The sequence below is a fragment of the Trachemys scripta genome, chromosome 11, assembly GCF_013100865.1.
Source record: "Trachemys scripta elegans isolate TJP31775 chromosome 11, CAS_Tse_1.0, whole genome shotgun sequence".
NCBI classification, from domain to species: domain Eukaryota; kingdom Metazoa; phylum Chordata; order Testudines; family Emydidae; genus Trachemys; species Trachemys scripta.
In genome coordinates, this window is record NC_048308.1 from 65,720,104 (window position 1) to 65,743,800 (window position 23,697).

Genomic DNA, 23,697 nt, shown 5'->3' on the forward strand with positions numbered 1-23,697 from the left:
CAGCAGTGGAATCTCCTGGCAGGTGATGTTAGGGTTTCCATGTTCCATGACCGTCAAAAGGATCTTGTCCCATTCTTCTTCATGGAAGGTGATCTTGTAGCCTGCAACAACATCGATGGTGTGATGGCAGCCCTCAACATCGTTCACGATCCAGATGAGTGGAGACTGTTCATTGATTCATCGAAGACGAGTCTTAAAGCTGGTTTACTGCATAATGGCAATGTTTTGCCATCAATTCCAGTTGGTCATGCAGTCCATATGAAGGAAACCTATGACAACATGAAACAACTTTTGAGGTGCATAAACTATGACCAACATCAGTGGCAGCTTTGTGGCGATTTGAAGGTTGTTGCTCTCTTGCTTGGTCTGCAGACTGGATACACAAAGTACTGCTGTTTTCTCTGCGAATGGGATAGTCGTTCAAGAGATTCCCACTACATCAAGAAAGATTGGCCACTCTGACAATCATTGGAGCCTAGGAGGAAAAGTGTTCAGCATCCACCACTTGTTGAATCAAGGAAGATTTTGTTACCACCCTTACACATCAAGCTGGGTCTGATGAAGAACTTTGTCAAGGCCATTGACAAAACACAAACAGCTTTCAAGTACCTCCATGGAAAATTTCCAAGGTTAAGTGAAGCTAAGATTAAGGAAGGTGTCTTTGTTGGTCCTCAGATTCGTGAACTTCTTCGAGATGATGCATTTGACCATGCACTGCGTGGCAAGGAAAAGACGGCATGGAAAGCCTTCCAGTTAGTGGCAATAAATTTTCTCGGAAACAACAAGGTTGTTGGTGGAAAACCTCCTCAAGGCATACAAAAGCCTTGGTTGCAACATGTCACTAAAGATACATTTTTTGCACTCTCATCTAGATTTTTTTCCACCAAACTGCGGAGCAGTGAGCGACGAGCACGGCGAGCGATTTCACCAGGACATTGCAACAATGGAGAAACGCTATCAGGGCAAATGGAGCCCATCAATGCTTGCAGACTATTGCTGGACAGTGACAAGAGATGCTCCATTTAATGAATACAAGAGACAAGCCAAGAAGCGCCGAGTAGACACTGAATAGGACTAAACTATGTACATAACAGTTTTTTGCCTTTTGTTTCATAATCAATTTTATTTATATAACCCTTTTGCTGATTTTTAAAGTGTTACATAAACAGGACAGGTGAAATATTATCATGTAAAGCAACCATAAACACATGAAAAGACCTAGGTTTACAATTTATGATTAAAACTCTACTATCTACACAATATACATAGACATAAAATGTAAAAACTTAAATAGCTTAGAAACAGTAGCTAATCGGTTGTTTTAATTGTCATATTTGAATTCAGCACATCAAAATACATAATAAATAGCACATTTTATCTCTGAAGCAGACGACTTCTCAAAAATTGTAGACCAGTGTAACCTGATTTACAGAGCAGCAAAATTTAGTAAATACATCACCACGTTTTCAGCCTCAGTCTTAAGTATAAAAGAATTTCTGCTAGAAACTAAGTCATACATGATATCTAACTGGTATTGATATCTAACACTGGTAGCTCATCTGGGACTGCTAGCAGCAAATATCTCCAATAGCTGGTGATGGGACATTAAATGGGGAGGGCTCTGAGTTACTACAGAGAATTCTTTCCCAGGTGTCTGGCTGGTGGGTCTTACCCATGTGCTCAGGATCTAACTGATTGTCATATTTGGGGTCAGGAAGGAATTTTCCCCAAGTCAGATTGGCAGAGACCCTGTAGGGGTTTTGCCTTCCTCTTCAGCATGGGGCACTTGCAGTTTAAGATAGTGTAAATGGTGGATTCTGTGTAACTTGAAGTCTTTAAATGATGATTTGTGGGTTTCAGTAACTCGCCAGAGGTTAGAGTTCTATTACAAGAGTGGGTGGGTGATGTTCTGTGGCCTGCAATGTTCAGGAGGTCAGACTAGATCTTTCTGAATTTAGAGGCTATGAGTCTAATCTAGACTGAGTTCTTAGGAGCTGCAGACAAGTTAAATAGGCCCTTGACTCCACCCCTTTTGTATTGCAACCAATCAGCCTCCTCCACCATTCCATGCTGTGGAATGTTTTTCCTTTAATTTAAAACATTATTCCACCTTTTCCCTCTAAGTAGGAGGTAATAAGGACCCACCACCAACAACATATTCAAATAAGCACAACAAATCAAAATGAGAACCAAGAAAAAGCTAAACTAAGGATTGGCCATCCTCAGAGGGAAGCTGCAGTGCCACATTCTCAGCACCAGATGGTGCAGTATGAGGGATAAACAGCAGCACCCACAAGCCCCATCACATGAGCTAAAACAGAGTCCATCAGCAAATACCCACTCTCCTGCGTTGTGTCCTGGTCTCTGGCTTTTGTAATGAGGTCTGAAAGAAGGAAGAAATCAGCTGTGCAGTATGCACCCTGCTGTTGTTTGTTTTTCTTCCCTACCTTTCCCCTGGGGCTTTCCATACAGTTTCAGCGAAGGATTTTAATGCAACTAAAATAGGTTTTTTGGTATTAACCTAAGGGATAAAGCTATTAAATGTTTTTCTCCTACTCAGTGGTAGCCTGCTCTGTCACAGGGAGTAGTACAGCTATTCTGTAAATCCAGATTTAGAATAATTGCATACTTGTAAAGTAATAATAATTAACAGAAATGTTATTTTTGCACTTTAGGATTGATTTTATTGCTTTTTTATTTGTGCTATTATTTCTCAAGTATGATAATAAAAATAGATAGTTTAAAATTTCTTAGACTGTATTTCAAAATGGTTTATATTGGTGGTTGTCTTTATTTTACAAAATGAACTTAACTGAAATTTACCTCACTCTCTTCCTGAAAACTCCATGCCTCCAGCTGGCATGCTACTGTTCAACTCTAGTCAGGTGTTGCCCCCTCCACCTGTTGCCATTGTCCCTCTTAGAGTTATGAAACAAAACTTTAAGGAAGAGTCACCCAAGCTCTTCCCCTGGCCCTGTCTGTCCTTGTTTGGAGACCCCATAATTATCACCCTGACCTATGAATCGCTGCTCATCTATTATATATTAGACTGTAAGGTTCTCAGGATAGGAACCTTGTCTTATGTCTGCAGAGCACTATGCATACCCATGGCACATGCAAGTAGCATAGATGTCATTAAGTTTATGTATGTCATAAAATCTGAACCTGTATATCTTAGGATGGGCACACCCCTTCATTAATATGGGGACAATCTGTGCTCTAGGATTTAGCTACTTCCTGCATTTTACTAGCATCTCCTCAGGAGTGAGAGCATCAACCAAGTTGCTTTAATTCACCTTTCAACATCTTAGGAACACTACCATCTTGGTATGATGAAAATGAGACTGAGCTAATGGCCATGCAAGCACAATAGTCCTATTCTCCCACAAAGGGGCCTTCAATGTTATGTGGAATAAGGAGTGGTGATAGGAATGAAGCTTGCAAAACCCTACACAAGAACATTTGGGACAGAAACTCAATTGCCCAGTGTCACTGTGAGGGATCCCTCCCCTCAGCCCTTGCTTCATGAACAAGACCTCATGGCCAATAGTATGAAAGGCAGCTCAGAGATCTATTCATACTGACCCTTTTCCATCCAGCAAGGAGACTGCTATGCATGGAGGCTGAAAGGGATCAGGGAAACCTGTGTAACTCAGATGACATAATTCACTTCTCCCAAACTTTCTCAAAAACTTTAGCTAAAAAGACAGTTTAAGAGGCAAGCCAACAACTGGCAGGATCACCAGCATCAAGAAATGGATTCATAAGCAGAGGCCTAAAGGCAGCTGAGAGAAACTGTGTGTATTCCCCACTTGTGAAGATGTCAGCCCTGCATAAGTAGGGACAGGGCATTGGTGGTGGCAGACCACCTGGCTGGCTGTGGGCCTATCAGCTGGCACAGGGATGGTGCTGGAATAAGCTAAAAAGGTACATTTAAACTGCGTTAATGTTAAAAATGTAAAAACATATTGAAATTTTCCACACTGCAGCTGCACTATCCACCACAAGGCACATCACTAATCCCCCCCGCTTCCCGTCCCCAGGGCTAAATGAGAAAAATAAATATTTATATATAAAAAGAGAATTGACTAGATTGTATAATTCTTATATCTATTTAAAACAGCTAAAGGTAGTGGTGAGAGAAATGCATAAAAAAAGAAGACCATTAATGTTAAATAAAATGTTGTCGCTGCAGCGTCCTAATCTGTCTTGGTCTGGGACCTTGCCGCTGTAGCACTAATGGAAAAGTGTAATGTTTAAATGGTTCCTCAGCAGGTTGAAGTCAACAGAGCTACCCCAATTTACACCACCTGGGGATCTGTCCTGTTATGTTATGTTAGAAATATGAAACAGATTAAAGCCTATACTTTTTATTATTTTGATTTTTCCATTTTACCTACATTTATTTAATGTTACATTTTTTTTGAGGTAATATATTAGAACTTGCCTTCTTGATATAAAGATGGTAAATTACTAATTCCTGGATTTACTTATAATTTGGTTTGGTTAAAGGAAGAATATTTCTTATCTGTAATAAATCATGCCTCTTTAATGTACTAGAGTTCTTTGTTTGAAATTTGGAGATAAGAACATTATTCTGATTAGTCTAGATTAGAGAATACTGTGAGAAACTTCACAAGGAGCTAACAAAACTAGATGAATTGCTACTATAGTGGCCGATGAAATTCACGATTGACAAAATTATCAGTGAATGTGTACTTCTGGGCAAACTGGAGTTAAAGCTAAAGTAACATCCCTAGATTTTATAACATCATTCTTACAGCTGATTAAAAATTCTGTAGCATCTCTATTTAGAATTAGAAATGGATATTCTTTACTAAACTGAATATGAAAACCAATTATACAATCAATACAAAGCAACAGAGGGTCCTGTGGCACCAAAGGTGCCACAGGACCCTCTGTTGCTTTTTACAGATTCAGACTAACACGGCTACCCCTCTGATACAATCAATACAGTGGCCCATATGATTTTTTAAAACTTTGATTTTAAATTTCATTCATTTAATGTTATCCCATATTGAGTTTTCACTGTGCCTCAGATTTTTGTATGGACAATGTTTAACTGCATCATACAAGATGCAGATCCAGGTTGGCAGCTGAAGGTTTTGACAGCTGGATTGGGACTTTTCATAGTTGGGGGGGGTCATNTAGTCCACGAAAGCTTATGCTCTAATAAATTTGTTAGTCTCTAAGGTGCCACAAGTACTCCTGTTCTTTTTGCGAATCAAGTGTGGAGACCAGCAGTCAAAGGTAAGTACATGCAGCTGGTAATGATATGGCAATCAATTCATAGGGTCTTGGGGGCTCTATTTAGATCATTCCAAGAGGCAATAGCTGTGTCCCTTCTATGTGGAGTGGGAGTTCTGGTCTTTGATCACAAATCTGAAAGCATTTGTATCTTGTATCTTTTAATTTAGAGCAGAATGGGGGGGAAAGGTTCATGAAGATTTAGCAAGATTTAATGCTCTATTTCTATCAGTGGAAGCTGAAACTGATATTTCCAAAACTCTCTGTGCTCTAATAATTTTTAAAAAATGTAGTTTTAGGAAGTAAATGTAGTCTTTGAAACAATGCAGGGAATTACAGCTTTAATGGAATCTGTACTGGAGATAAAATGTGAAGCACTACTCTTGATAAACTGTATTTTATTCCTAATAAAACTTTGGTCCTTCTAAAAATCCTGAAGAGGAAAAAAGAAAACCCTCTTAGATCAGTGTAGGACTGTTATAGCTGAGAGTCATTCTGTTTCCAAGATCGAGAAAAAAATATGGCCTAATTTGTAATAGTTGGCATGCAGAATTGTGCACACACATTTCCATGTGTTAGAGCTGAAAGCAAAAATTAGGATTGTGTCCTGTAACTATATTGTGGTCCCTTATGTCTATGCATGGATGATAATTTATTAACACCTGGAAACATAGAATTAGACAATAAGGCCACCAACATCTGTCTGCCTATTGTGCAGTTGTGGGAAATTAGCCAGGTGGAACACACCTACCTTCCCCTGAGTCAGTGCTTCAGGCGGATATGAAAAACTCCAAGTTCTCTGACCAAATGCCCAGGTGAAGATTCCTTCTCATTCCCAAATCTGAGGATCAGTAAATCCCTGTGCATATAGGGTTTTACACAAAGTTCACTGGCTTCAATGGGAGACTTTCCATTGACTTCAGAGTGGTTTGGGTCAGGCCCATAAGAACGAATCCTATATTAAGCATCTATCTTCATGTATAACCTAAATTACCTTTTTATGTCCATGTGCATTTCTTCGTCAGGCTTAGTAAGGTTCTGCTAGTAATCCATGAACTGTAAATATTGTTTACCCCATGAAAGGGGTAGAGGGAGAGAAAGCCCTCCATCTAATTAACCAAAACTCTTTTTCTCTTGTGAATAAATCTTACACTTGTAGAGTCCCTAATGGGAATTACTGCTGATAATTGGGGCAGCGTTAGCTTAGCATTAATGTGGCATTTCTAATATATTTTTGCATTGAATAGTTACTATATATTCCAGTAAAAATATAAATAATACATCATAGATCTGTATGCCTGTGTATATATTATAGACAGATAAACATTTGCTATAGGTATAATATAATGTCAACTTATTAAGATAATAAAATCAGGCAAGTATAAAGATAAATATTATATCAAACAGATGTAGAGTGGTCACACTTTTAAAAACTTGTCACTAGCTCTAGAGAACAAAATGTTCTTCTTCGAGTGCTTGCTCATATCCATTCCATTAGGTGTGTGCGCNCGGTGGAGAGGGGATATGCTATCCAGTTTTCTTCTATCCCCCCCTCCCACCCCCCTTCCCCGTCCCTCTTCAGGGACCCTTCTCACGAGCAACTTCTTATACAGGAGGTCTCTACGCTCCTGGCCTTGGGGGCCATAGAGGAGGTTCCGATAGAGTTAAGGGGCAGGGGATTTTATTCCCGTTACTTCCTGATCCCCAAGTCCAAAGGAGGTCTGCGGCCCATCTTGGACTTGCGCGGACTCAACAAATTCGTAGTAAAGTTGAAGTTCCGCATGGTCTCTTTGGGGGCCATTATCCCTTCCCTCGATCCTGGAGACTGGTTCGCCGCCCTCGACATGAAAGACGCATACTTTCACATCACAATTTACCCACCTCACAGACGCTTCCTGCGATTCGTGGTAAACACGGTGCACTACCAGTTTGCAGTCCTTCCCTTCGGCCTATCCTCGGCCCCAAGAGTGTTCACGAAATGTATGGCTGTCGTGGCAGCGTACCTTCGTCGACAAGGGATACAAGTGTTCCCGTACCTAGACGACTGGCTGGTACGCGGTCGCACCAAGGAGCAAGTTCAAGCTCACGTCCACACAATAGTGCACACATTCAACGAGTTGGGCATCCTACTCAACAAGGACAAATCCACTCTAGAACCTACCCAGAGAATAGAATTCATCGGAGCAGTTCTCGACTCCAAACGTGCACAAGCCATCCTGCCAGACAACCGCTTTGGCACCATCACGAACCTCATTCAAGGGCTACAGGCCTTCTCAACTACCACGGTGAGGTCGTGCCTTACCCTGCTGGGTCACATGGCTTCCTGCACGTACGTAACCAGGCATGCCAGACTTCGGCTTCGCCCACTCCAGACCTGGGTGTCATCAATATACCGTCCACATCGGGACAGCCTGAACATGGTGGTCACGGTCCCGAACTCGGTCCTGGCCTCCCTCACCTGGTGGCTAGATCACAATGTGGTCTGCGAGGGGATGCCATTTCACGCCCCACAACCCTCTCTGCACCTGGTCACAGACGCTTCATCTCTGGGTTGGGGCGCCCATCTCAACGAACACCATACCCAGGGCCTGTGGACTGCACCCCAGCTAGCCCTGCATATCAATGTTCGGGAATTGATGGCGGTGCGCCTGGCGTGCCAGGCATTCCTCAATCTCCTACGTGGCCGCTGTGTGTTGGTTCTCATCGACAACACCACGGCCATGTTTTACATCAACAAGCAAGGAGGAGCACGTTCGTCAATTCTATGCCAAGAGGCCATTCGCCTGTGGGACTTCTGCATCGCCCACTCAATCCATCTCACGGCATCGTTCCTCCCTGGAGTCCAGAACACTCTAGCGGACCGACTCAGCAGGTCCTTCCAGACGCACGAGTGGTCTATCCGTCCGGACATCATACATTCCGTCTTCCAGAAGTGGGGGTTTCCCCAGATAGACCTGTTTGCATCCCGAGACAACAGGAAGTGCCACATGTTCTGCTCCCTACAAGGTCGAGCTCCGGGCTCCCTCTCGGATGCGTTTCTCCTTCCCTGGAAAGACCACCTGTTTTATGCCTTCCCTCCGTTTCCCCTGGTCCACAAGGTACTGCTCAAATTGCGCAGAGACCAGGCACAGGTAATTCTGGTCGCTCCAGCGTGGCCGAGACAACATTGGTACACCACACTGTTGGAGCTCTCGGTTCAGACACCGATCCCGCTTCCATTATGTCCGGATCTCATATCTCAGGACCACGGTCGGCTGCGTCACCCCGACCTGCAATCACTCCACCTCACGGCGTGGCTGCTCCATGGTTCACCCAGGCAGAGCGGCAATGCTCGCACTCTGTCCAACAGATCCTGCTGAGCAGTAGGAAGCCCTCAACACGGACCACGTACCTGGCCAAGTGGAAACGGTTCTCCTGTTGGTGCGAACAACGAGCCACGTCCCCGTTGCAGGCACCCATTCCTCTCATATTGGAATATCTCCTCTCCCTAAAACAACAAGGGTTGGCGATATCTTCAATTAGAGTTCACCTGGCCGCTATATCGGCCTTTCACCCAGGGGAACTCGCGTCCTCGGTATTCTCTAACCCGATGGTTGTTAGATTCCTCAAGGGCTTAGACCGGACGTACCCACAACAGCGTCATCCCGTCCCGACGTGGGATCTCAATCTGGTTCTCTCCAAACTCACAGGTCCTCCGTTCGAGCCACTGGCCACCTGTTCACTTCTGTACCTATCCTGGAAGACAGCCTTCCTCGTAGCCATCACCTCAGCAAGGCGCGTTTCTGAACTCAGGGCGCTTACATCTGAGCCCCCTTACACAGTTTTTCATAAGGATAAAGTGCAGCTTCGTCCACATCCTGCCTTTCTCCCTAAGGTGGTTTCTACATTTCATATCAACCAGGACATATTTCTCCCGGTCTTTTATCCCAAACCACATGCCACTCGCCAGGATCAACGTTTGCATTCCCTGGACGTACGAAGGGCCCTGGCCTTCTATGTTGACCGCACAAAGCACTTTAGAAAGACGACGCAACTCTTCGTTGCAGTGGCTGACCGAATGAAAGGCTCACCGGTCTCCTCGCAACGCTTATCCTCCTGGATTACGTCTTGCATCCGGACTTGCTATGACCTGGCAGGTGTCTCAGCACCGCACCTCACCGCCCACTCCACGAGGGCCCAAGCCTCCTCGACTGCTTTCCTGGCGCAAGTTCCGATCCAGGACATTTGTAGAGCGGCAGTTTGGTCATCAGTCCACACGTTTACAGCCCACTATGCACTAGTGCAACAGTCCAGGGACGATGCTGCTTTCGGATCAGCGGTTTTGCACACAGCAATGTCTCACTCCGACCCCACCACCTAAGTTGGGCTTGGGAGTCACCTAATGGAATGGATATGAGCAAGCACTCGAAGAAGAAAAGACGGTTACTCACCGTTGTAACTGTTGTTCTTCGAGATGTGTTGCTCATATCCATTCCAAACCCGCCCCCCGTCCCCACTGTCGGAGTAGCCGGCAAGAAGGAACTGAGGGGGCGCCGGGTCGGCTGGGGTATATATTCAGCGCCATGAAGGCGCCACTCTAGGGGGCTCCACAGCCGACCCGCCGGTGTTGCTAGGGTAGAAAATCTTCCGACGATCGTGCACGCGGCGCGCACACACCTAATGGAATGGATATGAGCAACACATCTCGAAGAACAACAGTTACAACGGTGAGTAACCGTCTTTTATCTTAGTATCTGTAAATATAATGAATGCTGCAGTTTGATAAGACAAATTTGGAAATATGTTAAGCCTGACAAATGTTAACTGCATGTATAATATGTTTGTAATCAGGACATTTTGATTTAGGAGCCTAACTGTAGGTTTTTTTAAATTTGGCATGTGTATTTTCATGATCACTTATTGAAGTGCTGTCCAAGTTTGCCAGTGTCATGACTTCAAAACGTATTTTCAGTAATGAAATGCTGTTGGTCCCGACAACAGACATTCCCAACAACACTGCATGTGTGTCAACTGTGGGCTTTTGTGTATGCTGCCATGGGGATTGCATGGATATGGGGATCCATATCCCCATATGGATCCTCAGTTGGTGTAACCCCATTGACGTTAATGAAGCTACACTTGATTTACACCAGGTGAGGATCTGACCCTTAATGTTGCAGGAGGTGTGGTATTGGGTACCTTTATTTTACACCTTCCTTGCACTTACTTACCACTACCAGAAGCCATCCTTCATGGGACTCTTCCTTTCATGTGCAGTATTTTTGACTGATGCACACTCTGCCCTTCCACTCATTACAGAAGAAAAACCAGACTCCATTTGCACTACCACAGAATGCCAATGGGGATTTATTGAGACTACTTTCCTACCCTGTTTCCCCGAAAATAAGACAGTGTCTTATATTAATTTTTGCTCCCAAAGATGCGCTAGGTCTTATTTTCAGGGGATGTCTTATTTTTCAATGAAGAAGAATACGGTACACATTTTTTTGCCTTATTATCGGGGAGGTCTTATTATCGGGGGGGATGCCTTATATTACAACGAGAGGCAAAACTGTAAGTAGGCCTTATTTTCGGAGGATGTCTTATTTTCGGGGAAACAGGGTATGTATACATGTTTTCTGGGCAGCTTACATCAGATGTCTAACTTACATCCCCATGAGAGACAGAATTTGGGCCAATGAACTTGTGTTTCATGGAGCTTTTTTGGGACTGTGTATTTAAAAGTTTGTAAGTAAATAAAGCCTCATTATGAATCACAATGACCATAAATGTGGCAGTCATTTTGAATCAGTCATATTTTCCATCACATCCATTTTATGGCTGTTTCCAGTTTTGTTTTAAAATTATTTTTGAATAAAAAAACGTGAATGTTCTTAGCCCAAGAATATATTTTTTAGTAAATTTCCCTCCCATCATCCAAAATGTGGTCTGTATAAATGAATAAAAGGAATAATAGCTCATCACTATGTTACTTTTATATGTCCCTGGAACTTAGAGTTGGCTCGAATTATTAAAAGGGCAAATGATTCATTAATAATAACACATTTGCTCGTAGCAATTTGGCCAAATTAGGGTCTCATCCTGCAAACCTTACTCATGCTAGATGCTTTTATGCTTGGAAATATTTGAGAATGGGTAGCAGAATTGGGCCCAATGGTTTTAAAACTGCAGGGAGATGTAACTTTGAAAAGTTTCTCCTTGACGTGAGGTGTAATTGGTTTTACAATGATTTTTGATAGAAATAGCAGGTCAAAACCACGTGTTAAAAATGGCCTAAAACTATACTTAGGGTACATCTGCACAGCAAAAAGAGACTTGCGGTAATGAGTCTGAGAGCCCAGGTCAACTGATTTGGGCTTGCAGAGCTCACGCTATGGAGGTAAAAATAACAGTATAAAAATTCGGGCTCAGGCTGGAACCCAGGCTCTGAAATCTAGTGAGGGGCCAAGTCCCGGAACCCTACCACCAGCCTGAGCCCAAACATCTACACTGTTATTTTTAGCCCCGTAGCATGAACCTGAGTCAACTGACCTGGGCTCTGAAACTCGCTGTGTTTGGGTTTGTTTTTTGTTTGTTCTGCAGTGCAGCCATGCCCTTTGACAATATTTCATAATGCCAAGTGAGCCTTTAAGATCTATCCAATAAATGAGACACATTTTTCAAGCTGTCTCAGTACGCATGTTTACGCAACAATCTGTCAGACATCTATCGGAAAAGAAAGAGGGGGAGGAAGTAATAGATGTAAGAAAGGCCATTCTGTTACAAGGCACAGAAGACTGAATATCTCAGTTTGTCATCAATCTGAATATACTCTTAGGAGTGATGTCCTGCTGTGATCCTTGAGGTCAGTACTGCAGCTGTTCACAGTCCTCACATTTTCATGTCAGAGGGGCTGATGGAAGGATGTTCTCAACAGAGAGTCATCACCTCTGGACAATACATTCTCCACCAGTCTAACAAACCCAGTGTTTGCTGGATCTTTAAGACAAGATCCACCCACACAGTAGTTTAGTTTCCTGAGAGCCCTAAGACTTTGGTCTAATTCCAGTTGTTGGGGTTAGTGTGGCGGGGAGGGGTGACTGGAGGGTGCTAAGTGATACACAGGAGGTCAGCTTATCAGGGGTTGAAAACCTTTCAGAAGTGAAAAGAACAGGAGTACTTGTGGCACCTTCAAAAGTGGTGTGCCGAGTCTTCATTTATTCACTCTGATTTAAGGTTTTGCGTGCCAGTAATACATTAACGTTTTTAGAAGGTCTCTTTCTATAAGTCTATAATATATAACTAAACTATTGTTGTATGTAAAGTAAATAAGGTTTTTAAAATGTTTAAGAAGCTTCATTTAAAATTAAATTAAAATGCAGAGCCCCCCGGACCAGTGGCCAGGACCTCAGCAGTGTGAGTGCCACTGCAAATCAGCTCGCGTGCCGCCTTTGGCACGCATGCCATAGGTTGCCTACCCCTGGCTCAGATAATCTGATGGTCCCTTCTGGCCTTAAACTCTGTCTCTGTGTTTCCACAGCTATTTTCTCAGGCTACATCTACACTACAGGGGGGAGTCGATTTAAGATACGCAAATTCAGCTACGTGAATAGCGTAGCTGAATTCGACGTATCGCAGCCGACTTACCCCGCTGTGAGGACGGCGGCAAAATCGACCTCCGCGGCGTCCCGTCGATGGCGCTTACTCCCACCTCTGCTGGTGGAGTAAGAGCGTCGATTCGGGGATCGATTGTCGCGTCCCGTTGGGACGCGATAAATCGATCCCCAAGAGGTCGATTTCTACCTGCCGATTCAGGCGGGTAGTGTAGACCCAGCCTCAGTGGCGGAGATATCAGGTGTAATAGTTCAGACATATGACCTGAAGTCATTTGTAGTACACCTCTACCCCGATATAACGTTGTCCTTGGGAGCCAAAAAAATCTTACCGCGTTATAGGTGAAACCGCGTTATATCAAACTTGCTTTGATCCGCCAGAGTGCGCAGCCCTGCTCCTCCCGCACCCCGCAAGCGCTGCTTTACCATGTTATATCCAAATTCATATTATATCGGGTCGTGTTATATCGGGGTAGAGGTGTATTAGATTTTGTATGTGATCTCACAGCATTCTTTTCTTTGATGCATTTATAAATAAAATAGAAGGCCAGATCCTTGGCTGGTGTAAATTGGGGAAGCTCTGTTATCTTCAGTAGACCTATGCCTATTTACATCAGCTCAAGATCTGACAAAAAATCTGAGTGGAGTTCTGTTTTCACGCATTTATATAATATATAATGAATCTGCTGTATGTTAACTAATGTAATGAGATCTTACTGAGAGAGACGAGACAGAATTATAATGTTTAAATAATAATTTTTTGGTTAAAAACTAGTATGGATTTTGAAAAAAAAAGATTTTTCCCTTAACCTCTTTTACCCTTTTATGAAAGCAATTATTTGAGCTTAAGTTACTTTATTGCTGATCACCTTAAAAATTAGAAAAAGTGAGTTATTTTTGAAATCCATGTTTACTTTCCCTTGAAATAAAGCTATTTTAAGTATTTTTTTCTTTTCTCTCAATATGACTTCATTAATACACACTAAAATGCCATTTTCATCTGCATCTGTATCAGAAAGCAGTGTAAAGACAGGACTTTGAGATTTTTTAGCACATTTTTTCTATACTTTATTCAAAATGTAACTCTAGGTGCCCGTCCTGTACTTCTATAGAGAAAAAAAGATGGTTTGCAGAAGGCCTCAAAGTCATCTTCCCCTCCATCTTTGCTAATGACCCCTCTCTCTTCTTTTTTCCTGGTAACAGTGGCACCAAACTGGTCACTTCAAGTGGAGATACAACAGTACGGATATGGGACTTCACAAAGGGTGAATGTATTCTGACTTTAGAAGGACACAGCCGTGCAGTCTGGGACTGCTCATGGCACTCCTGTGGAGATTTTGTGGCTTCTGCTTCCATGGACAACACCAGCAAAATATGGGACATTAACAGGTGTGTACTTATTGAAAATCATTGTGTAACTGATTGATAACTATAATTAACAGCAAAATGTGGTATGTTTTAGGTCACTTGTAGAGCTATAGATTTAGGCCCCTTTCCAGTAAAGCACGTGGTTGGCTTTCAGAATGAGTAGTCCCGGTGATGTCAACATTAGATTAAGAATGTATGTGCTTTGCTAGATCAGGGCTTTAGTAAGCTGAGCGGTGGGAAGCAGGTAATTTAGAGTATTTCAGAACAAGATTGTTTTATTCTGCATCTGAATTTCCTTGGTGATCAATGCTTTGTGAGCCAGAAACTTAAATGTGTGTTTTCTAGGCTTTGTTTTGGCGCATGACTACACCACATTTTTAAATTTAAGACTAGACCAGTAAAACAATATTTCACTTATTTTAGTTATATTGTAAGTGTGATTCCTGACTGACTAAAGGACACATGCCCTATATCTAGACATGCCATACCGAAGGAAAAAACGCAGAATTTTGGCTTGCTTTTGGCTTAATTGGCTTGTGAGTTGCTTGTTGGCTAGTTTTTGGCTTGTAGCTCGTTGCTTCTTTTTTTTTTTTGATCGGCTCCTGGCAAGCAGGGGCAACGGGTGGGCAAGCAGGGGTAAGGGGAGAGAGAGAGTCGGGGTGCACAGCAGGCCCACCACAGTCCCAGACTGCACACCGGGGAGATCTAGTCACACAGAGTGTTGGGGTTCTTAGGGATTGGCTTGTTTTGAAATAGGATTACCTTGGTTTTTGGTTTATTGTTAAAGTCGGGGTGCTTATTTACCGTGTGAAAATTGGCAACTGTGCCTATATCCTTAATTTCCTTCTTTGGTCAAATTAGAGCCCACTTTATAGAAGACACTTCTAGAAACACTTGTGTGTTTCTACCTACAGCTCAGCTAATAATTGTTCCACTTTAATGAGATGACATTATATATTTCTTAATTTGCATATATGACTCCTTGTCCCAATCTAATCTCCCTCAACCCACAGTTCTGGCTTGTGTCCCTTCTGCATTTGAACCAGGCCGTTTTCTCTTCCATGCTTTCTGGCCCCAGCCGGGCGTCATTGAGAGCACAGGAGAGACAGTCTTCTGCTTTCGTTTTCCGTTCCTAAACCAGGCCTGGCCAACAGCAGTCCAGAGGTGCAATTGCAGGGAAAATCCTATTCAGTCTTGGGCTGGAGCATGCTCAGTGCTGATGAAGTCTTCAGAGTTTTGTACCTTGCCTGCAAAATCTAGCAACTCTCTGTAGAGCATCTGTGAACTGCAATTTTTCAAAGCCTTAAAGTTTGTCCAAATTTGGGCAGATTTTCACAGGGATGGCAAAAAGCACATCCCCAGCACAGAGGCACCTCTCCTGCAAATTTACACATCTCTGCTCTGAAGCGTGGGGGCACTAGATCACTTCAAAGAAAGTTTGCCAGCTTTTTTTATCGTGAACAAAACACTGTATTTTTCACTAGCCTTGTCCTTGGGAATGGATGAATCATTATAACTGAAATAAATAAATAAATAAATAAATAAATGTGCAGCACGCATCCAGCTTGTGAAATTTAAGCCTAAACAATGAAAGTTTAGCGAAGTTATAGGCAACCGAAAACAGGTTTTTTATAATGGGAAGTGTCGGGCAACCTTAATAAGAGGCAGTTCTACCAGCCTAACTATAACAGTCGTCTTTCTGAAAAGAAGTAATGGTTGGCATTAGGTTGAAACTTCTCATGTCTTCATGTATTGATCGCTTGTGTAGTTGCCTCTCTTCTTAACTTCTTGTAACTTGATTATCTTTCAGCATAATTTAAAACATATTCGTGACCTCTAATGAATAGTGCTAAGAATAGCTCTAATTGTATGTCTGAATGGTTTTAAATTTGCTTAGGGGTGGTTACGTTTTAGTCATCTTAAAATATCTCCACCAAGGAAGCTTTTGTTGTCAGAGAAATTAACGCAAAGCTTCACCACCAACCCTAGCCTCCCACTCTCACAAATTTGCAGCTGGCCTTTCTACCTTCTCTGTACAGTCTGATGTACATTTTGGATTCAGCAGTGGGGGAGGCTCAGCTGCTCCTACAACCACAAGTAAGCAGCACAGGGACAATGTGAAAGACATAATGGTCAAAATGCTTATCTCGAGTCGGAGGTGGTACAAGAATGTGGCACAATATACAAAGTCAGACTTAGGAGACTCAATGGTTATTAAATTAGAATGCTTACGTGGAAATTTCATTGGTTGATTTTTCTGTGTTATCACAGTAGCCTGCATTCTTACTTATTTACTTTAATTTGATCATATTGAGTCCAAAAGGCAATAATAGAACATGCCCAGCTACTCTACTGAAGTTAGATCTCTTTGCACGATGTACTGTAGAAAAGATTTTCTGTATATACAGTATGTACAAATTGGGTATAGAAGACCTTTGGAAATGCTGATCCCCACAAATAGACAAGTATTTACTATTCCCTACTAAAGACATAAAAAGAGAATATTTTGCTTGTCTCATAAAATGCCTCAAGCTGGCTATAAAAAAACGGGAAGGCACTGAAAATTAGATTGTGTTTGAAAATGTTGACCTTAAAATTTTGCACACTGGTCCATGCCACATGAGTCAGGATTCTCTGTGCATATTTTATCCGTGATACTCCCACTCCTTGAATACTGCACACAGTTCTGATCATCCCATTTCAAAAGAGACATATTAGAATTTGAAAGAGTATAGAGAAATGATTAGGGGTACGGAATAGTTTCTATATGAAAAGTGTTAAAAAAGATAGCACTGTTCATCTATTATGTCACAAAAGACAACATATTAATAATCATTTCATTATGATTGTATTTCTATTGTGGAAGCACTCATCGGCCCCAGTCAGCACTTGGACCCCTACTATGCTAGGCAGAGCACACAGACGTAATGAAAACACCCTCCCTTCCAAAAAGAACTTACAGATCACATGAAGTGCTTTTTAAAACTTACATTGCTTCAACTGTGGCTGTAGGTGCAAAGAAGCTACTCCCTATGCAAACTTAATGGGCCCTTTGTACCAAAGGGGGAAAACTGTCTTACTGGCAGCTGGAGAGTCCCCTTGTCTGGAGGCTGCTGTTGGGGATAAACCAAACCCCTAGCTACAATCAGGGGAAAGTAAAGGTGATGCCATTTGCCAAGCTTCCCCTTTTCCCCCACAACTCTGGCTGATGTACTCCCCATTTAAGTACCACATGAAAAAGATGGTCACAGTCCTACTCCTGAGGGAGATGAGCTGGGGCGAGACTCCAGATGGTATGAAAGGGAGGGGTGCATTCTCTGCCCCCTTCCTGACAGTGATGCTCATCACATGCCATCAGGAACAGCATAGGGAGCCCGTAACACTGGCTTGCATTGCATTCCTATCTGTGCAGTGGAACTCCACAGTGTGGATCTTGACAGACCATGCATCTGCAATGCATTACATAAATAAGCATCCCTTTGCCAGGAAGCCATCAAGCTATTGACATGGTGCCATCACCACAGGATAATCCCATTGAACAGTTCTGGCAGAAATTTCCCTTCCAAAATAGAGCCTGAAGCAGACACCTGCCCTGAAAAATTTCATCCTAACGGCAGAAAGATACCAGCCCTGCCTGTAGCAACAGAGACACAGCTGTGTGGTTGCTCGGGTTCTTTCCTCTTACATTTTCATACATTTCAATGCTTCGTATTTGAAATAGAACAGATTTATCTGAACACAGGTTCCAAATGAGTACTGCCATAGAGTAAACACGGATCCGGTACCCCCTCTCCTGTCTCCACTCTATGCTGGTATAGTCAGAGCTGAAACCAACAAATGGAGGGAATCCCATGGTGCTGATAGCTTGGTGTGAACCCTGTGACACCTGTCAGATTTTACCCTGTAAGTGGGTTTGGCTGTATTAGAAAAATTTCAGTTGTGAGCCAACAAATGGCTCAAAATAAAACCTTTTCTAATGTGCTCCCCTAGTGAAAATTGCCCAAGTACTGAGCCAGGTGGTGCTGAGTTCAGCAGACATCAAAGAGAAGTCTGCTGTCTGTTCCTGACTGCTGCTTCCCATTACCAGAGCCTCCAACTCCACTAATCTGACAGTGTGGCCACTTCCCATTTTCCCTTTATTTTAAAAAATCTATATTGCATGCTGTTTACAGCTCCCAATTCAACCTTCCTAAAAGAAAGTACAGCTTGTGTTACTCCCAGCAGTCAGCCACTTTCACGTCCCCACAACTGAACTGCTGCTTCTTCAGCTGCTTCTCGTCAGCAGACTGATGTAAAGATTTTGTTTTACTATTGGACAGGCTGAATCCAGAGCATAGTAAGCTCCACATGTACCCTTTTACAGAATGTGAAAAGTAGGCCAGCCACCACTGAGGAAAAGGGGATCTGATGACAGCAAGGCATGATGAGATATAATATAGGAGATCCAACCTACGGCTCCAATCCTGCAAGACAATCAGATGGAGTTGACCCTAATTCCACATTGACTGCTCACAGGTGAAGGGTCATTCTCTACATAATGGTACTTTGTAAATCCATGATACTCCCACTCCTTGCATACTGCACGCAGTTCTGGTCATCCCATTTCAAAACAGACATATTAGAATTTGAAAGAGTATAGAGAAAGGCAACAAAACTGATTAGGGGTACAGAATGGCTTCTATATGAAGAGTGATTAAAAAGACAGCACTGTTCATCTTGGAGGAGATACAACTGAGGGGGTCTACAGTAAACATCTATAAAATCATGAATGGTGTGTTGAAAGTGAAATAAGGAAGTGTTATTTTCACGCCTTCATGTAACATAAGAATCAGGAGTCACTCAATGAAATGAATAGGCAGCAGGTTTAAAACAAAGGAAGTACTTCTTCACAAAACACACAACCTCTGGAACTCATTGCTAGGTGATGTTGTGAAGGCCAAAAGTATAACTGGGTTCAAAATTCATTAGATATGTTCATGGACAGTGGGTCCATCAAGGGCTATTAGCCAAGGTGGTCAGGGATGCATCCCCCGTCTGCCAAAATCTGGGATGGGATAATGGGATGGATCATTCGATAATTGCCTTGTTGTGTTCATTGCCTCCAAAGCATCAGGCACCGGCTACTGTTGGAAGACAGGGTACAAGATTGGATGGACCATTGATCTGACCTAGCATAGCCATTTTTAAGTTCTTACAGAAGGTGTTGTAAGCTAGGGGCCTAAAGGAAGGGAAAAAGAAAAGTTAGATATTAAACCATATTAACTTTTTAAAAATACAGTGGTCCCTGTAATTAAAAGCATCTGTTGTTGCTAAATTGATATGTATTTTCCTCTTTTCTTTATTATGAACCATTTTCCATAGCAAAAGTTATGTCTAAAAAGAGAATAAAATATATTACAGTGCCTTTTTTGTAGAAATATAACAGCTGTACTGTACTGCATGTATATGTAATAGTCAGTCTATTCACTCAGAGGGAATTCAGCTGTCTTAGCCACAAGGCCATCCTTTCTCTACCTGCAGTCCCTTGCTTCATTCAACACCTTTCAACTTCTGCAACAAACAAGTCAGAAGTCCTTCAGATAAAAGCCTCATTCACTACACAACCCTGATTTATTCTCAAAGCACTGTCTACTCTGTGTACTGAATGATATAGGGGAACTATGACGGGGGGGGGGGGGGGGAAGGGGGTCATATATTTAGAACTATAATTCAAAAGGATAAGGATTTTTTTTTATTTTTTGTTTTGTTTTTGGAGTGCTTGACTTTACAATCTTGGCATTCTTTTGACTTAGGTTTTTAAAACGTAATTTCCTACGTTTATTTTTTTAATTTAGGCAAACGCTACTCTACCAGCTCTACTTCTCAATTTAAAGAGTGAACGTTTTTAAACATTTGTAAAACAATGCATTCCCCCTCCCCTGGCCTTATTCTCAGAAACAGCTGAACTATTTTTACTGAAACATGCCAGAAAAATTCAACCTGATGCTAACACCCAGCATGGGAATTTCAGCCTGAATTGTTAAAATTCTGCATAGTTATTAAAAAAAAAGTGAAAAGGGGTCTCATAATGGACAGTTAGGCAACCGTAACAATAGACATTGCAAAGAGCTCTGCCTATAATATTAGTATTGTGGTTATGCCTAAAGGCACCAATCAGGGGTCAGGAGCCCATTACACATGGAATGAAAATCCAAAAGAATTTACAATCTAGGAATATGATGAGAAAACAGGTGTATGCAACAAAAAGATCCGATGGGGGAGGGATTATTATGATTACTGTAGTAATCAATGGTAAATCATTCAATTTAATCCACTGCTAAGTTATTTCTAGTATTGATAAACTCATATTTTTATAAATGAGTTTTTTTCACTGCTAACATACTTAGATGGGTGTCCTAGATAAATTATAACACTCTGGGAAAACATCACTTTGAAAAATACTACAGGTGTAAGACCAATATCAAGGCTGTTAACCAGAGACGACGCATGGGGGGAGTATGGGATCACAAGCTCCCCCCCATTTCTTGGGGCGCCTCTGGTGTTGAGGCCCAGTAGCAAGGAGGCCGCACTCCCCCTGGCAGCGGCATTCTCTGTGTCCCTGCAGCGCTGGGAGGGAGGAAGCACCAGGGCGGCTGGCTGCCAGCTGAGCTCCTCTCCCCACTACATGGGGCTGATTCACCTTCCCTGCTGCTGGAGGCAGAGGCAACTTGTGGGACTCCAGTAGCAGGGAAGGTGAAGCAGCCCCATGTCGTGGGAGGAGGAGCTCAGCTGTCAGCCAGCCATCCTGCTGCTTCCTCCCTCCCTGCGCTGCATGGACACACTGAGAGTGCCGCTGCCAGAGCAAGTGCTGCCTCCTCACCGCTGGGCATCCATGAGAAATGGGGGGGGCATGACCCCCCCAGAACCTTTCATTTGTGCCCCAGCTACAGCTACAGTCACCTCTGCTGCGAACTGTCACCTTTCCAAAGAAGATTGTTATACCAATAGAATAAAAACCAGCAGGATCTTATTAAGAGGGATAAGGCAAAGATGCCACATTTATTGTAAATATACTGATAAAGCAAAATATAAAAGTAAACAACGTAGTTTGACTACTTATTTCTCATACACACACACACATATATATATATATATAGAGAGAGAGAGAGAGAGAGGTTCATTCCCACAATCATTTATTCAAGTTCTGTATAGGTGTTATAGTTACCAGCCTAGAAGTTGCTCATGCCAAGTTACTGGCCAGGTATCTTGGTCATGAGGATGGAGCCGAGTCTGTGTCAGGTGCACCTGATGCTCCTGGAGGCTGGCAGCAGAACCAGAGACTCAAAATCCTCAGTCTTTAGAGTCCATTCTTATAGGAATTAATTCCTATGTTAGTCTATGGGAGCTGTTTCATCCTGCTGTTGCTGACTCAATCAGCAGATGGCACATTCCTGTCCAAAGTGGCACATTCCTGGTGGCTCCACACTGTCCAAAGTTTGTGTTTCTCATCCTTCCAGGTGATGGGGTGGATCCCAGTTTACCCTCCGGGGGTTTTCTGGTCATCCACTTGACACATTCTTCGGCCGATGGATACTCCCTTTCTATGCTGGCACCTCCCTAACCATTCATGTATATCAAGCATTCATCGACATACATTCCATATCTTAACCATATTTTAATTTACTGTCTCCACCACTTTCGGGGTGTGTGCTAATTCATTTGAAACTCCCGGCCCTTTAATCACAGAGGGTGGGGGTCTGTCCTAGCAGCCGTTGAATGAAGTGAAAGTCACTTAACAGCTTATAGTGTTTGTTTACCTTGTATCAATTACTTTAAGAACAAAGTCAGTGAAATAGTTTGTAAGTTTTACATAGTAGTAAAGTATCTTTCACAGGATAGATATAATCAATGGTTTCTACAGACAGTAACTTACAAGTTTTAACAGAAGACCCAAGAGATTTTTGTACTTGGTGAAACTGTTGGATTTTAAAGTGTGGGGGACAAATTATGAGGGGGTCACTGTCACTTGGGGGAATCACTGTTAGTACCTTCTTTAATATCCCTACAAGATACATAAGATAAATAAGCAACATGCAGAAAATCTCTCCTTGATGATGATTCTACTATATAGCATTTTCATCAGTAGATCTCAAAGCACTTTACAAAAGATGTAAGCAGCATTATCCCCATTTTACTGATAGGAAAACTGAGGCACAGTGAGGAAAAATAGCTTGCCCAAGGTCACCTGGGTGGCTAGTGGCACAGCAAGGCAGAGAACTCAGAGCTCCTGAGTCCCAGTCCAGCGCTTGATCTGCTAGGCCACACTTCGTAGTAATGAAAGATAATCTTTGTTCCTCTCTAGAAATAAACTCAGATTTCATAAAGCAATTCCCTGAACTCCTTCACAATAACTATATAATTTCTGCAAATGCATATGGCAATTTCTTTCATGTGTGGTTAATTTGGTATCAGGAGTCTCTTTTGCATCTTTTCTATCAGTTAACCCACAAATGTTACTTCCATAAGGATTTGAAATGAGATCAGTATTGGGATCTCCATCACTGGTGGGAGTTAACTCAGAATTTGAAACCTAAAGCAGTTCCAAAAATATAATGCATTTATGATAAGACATTAAAACACACAAAGCTTAGGTAGAGTATCATGTACAGAATTTTGCAAGCAGAGAAGATATATAATTGTCAGTAATAGGAAAGCTGGGAACTACTACATGCTTGTTTTTTATTATTACTGTTAGGATGGGAAACTGGTTCTGAAATGTCTGGTCTTTGCAATGGAAATTATTCACAAGCACTTTTCTTTTCTGTAGCTTGTATGTGTCTGCCATATATCAAGCCATAAATGGCATTTCTACAATCAGGATACTGTAAGGTAGCTTTGTGGTCAACAATGTTCTTCTCTTTGAGTGCCTATTTGCCCTTGATTTAAAGATCTGTTTTGAGTAAAAAATGCAGCATCATTTTTTCCCCCAAGAGATATGCAAGTGCTATAAAAGAACCGCTATTGATATTACCCACCGTTGACTACCAGTATGAACTGTTCTGCAAAAATGTTATTGGTGGTTTTGAAGAGCTTTGAGGTCTAGCTGTGTATTGAAGGAAATGACAATAAGGTATGTAATGGTGTAGTATCTATAGGTAAATAGAGATCCCTAACCTTTCTGCTCAGATGGAAGTACTGATGTATTTAGATATATCCAACCTTCCCAGGCCATACTCCTCTCTGTAGTAACTATAGAAAGTAGCTTGTAGGGAGGAGGGGTAGAGGAGATGCTTATCATTCTTTTGTTTAACCCTCTTATTATTCACTAGTGTAACTAAGATTGAAAATATATAGCTGCCCATGTTAATAGCTCAGCAAACAATTCAGGATTGTTTTCCCTGACCATAAATCCAGGGCTGTCAAAGTCATTATGGCAAGATTAATTTGTGATTATCTGACTATAAATCTCTTCAGAGATTCAGGGCCTTAT

At 42.3% G+C, this 23,697-nt stretch overlaps 1 protein-coding gene across 1 annotated transcript in view; it reads left to right on the plus strand.

The window, feature by feature from the left end:
* The window catches only part of SPAG16 (sperm associated antigen 16), a 757,728-nt gene that overhangs the window by 482,456 nt on the left and 251,575 nt on the right, over positions 1-23,697 (plus strand). The window contains exon 12 of the mRNA XM_034786388.1: positions 14,064-14,249. Within this exon, the coding sequence (XP_034642279.1) occupies positions 14,064-14,249 (186 nt within the window). The remainder of the gene's footprint in view (positions 1-14,063; positions 14,250-23,697) is intronic.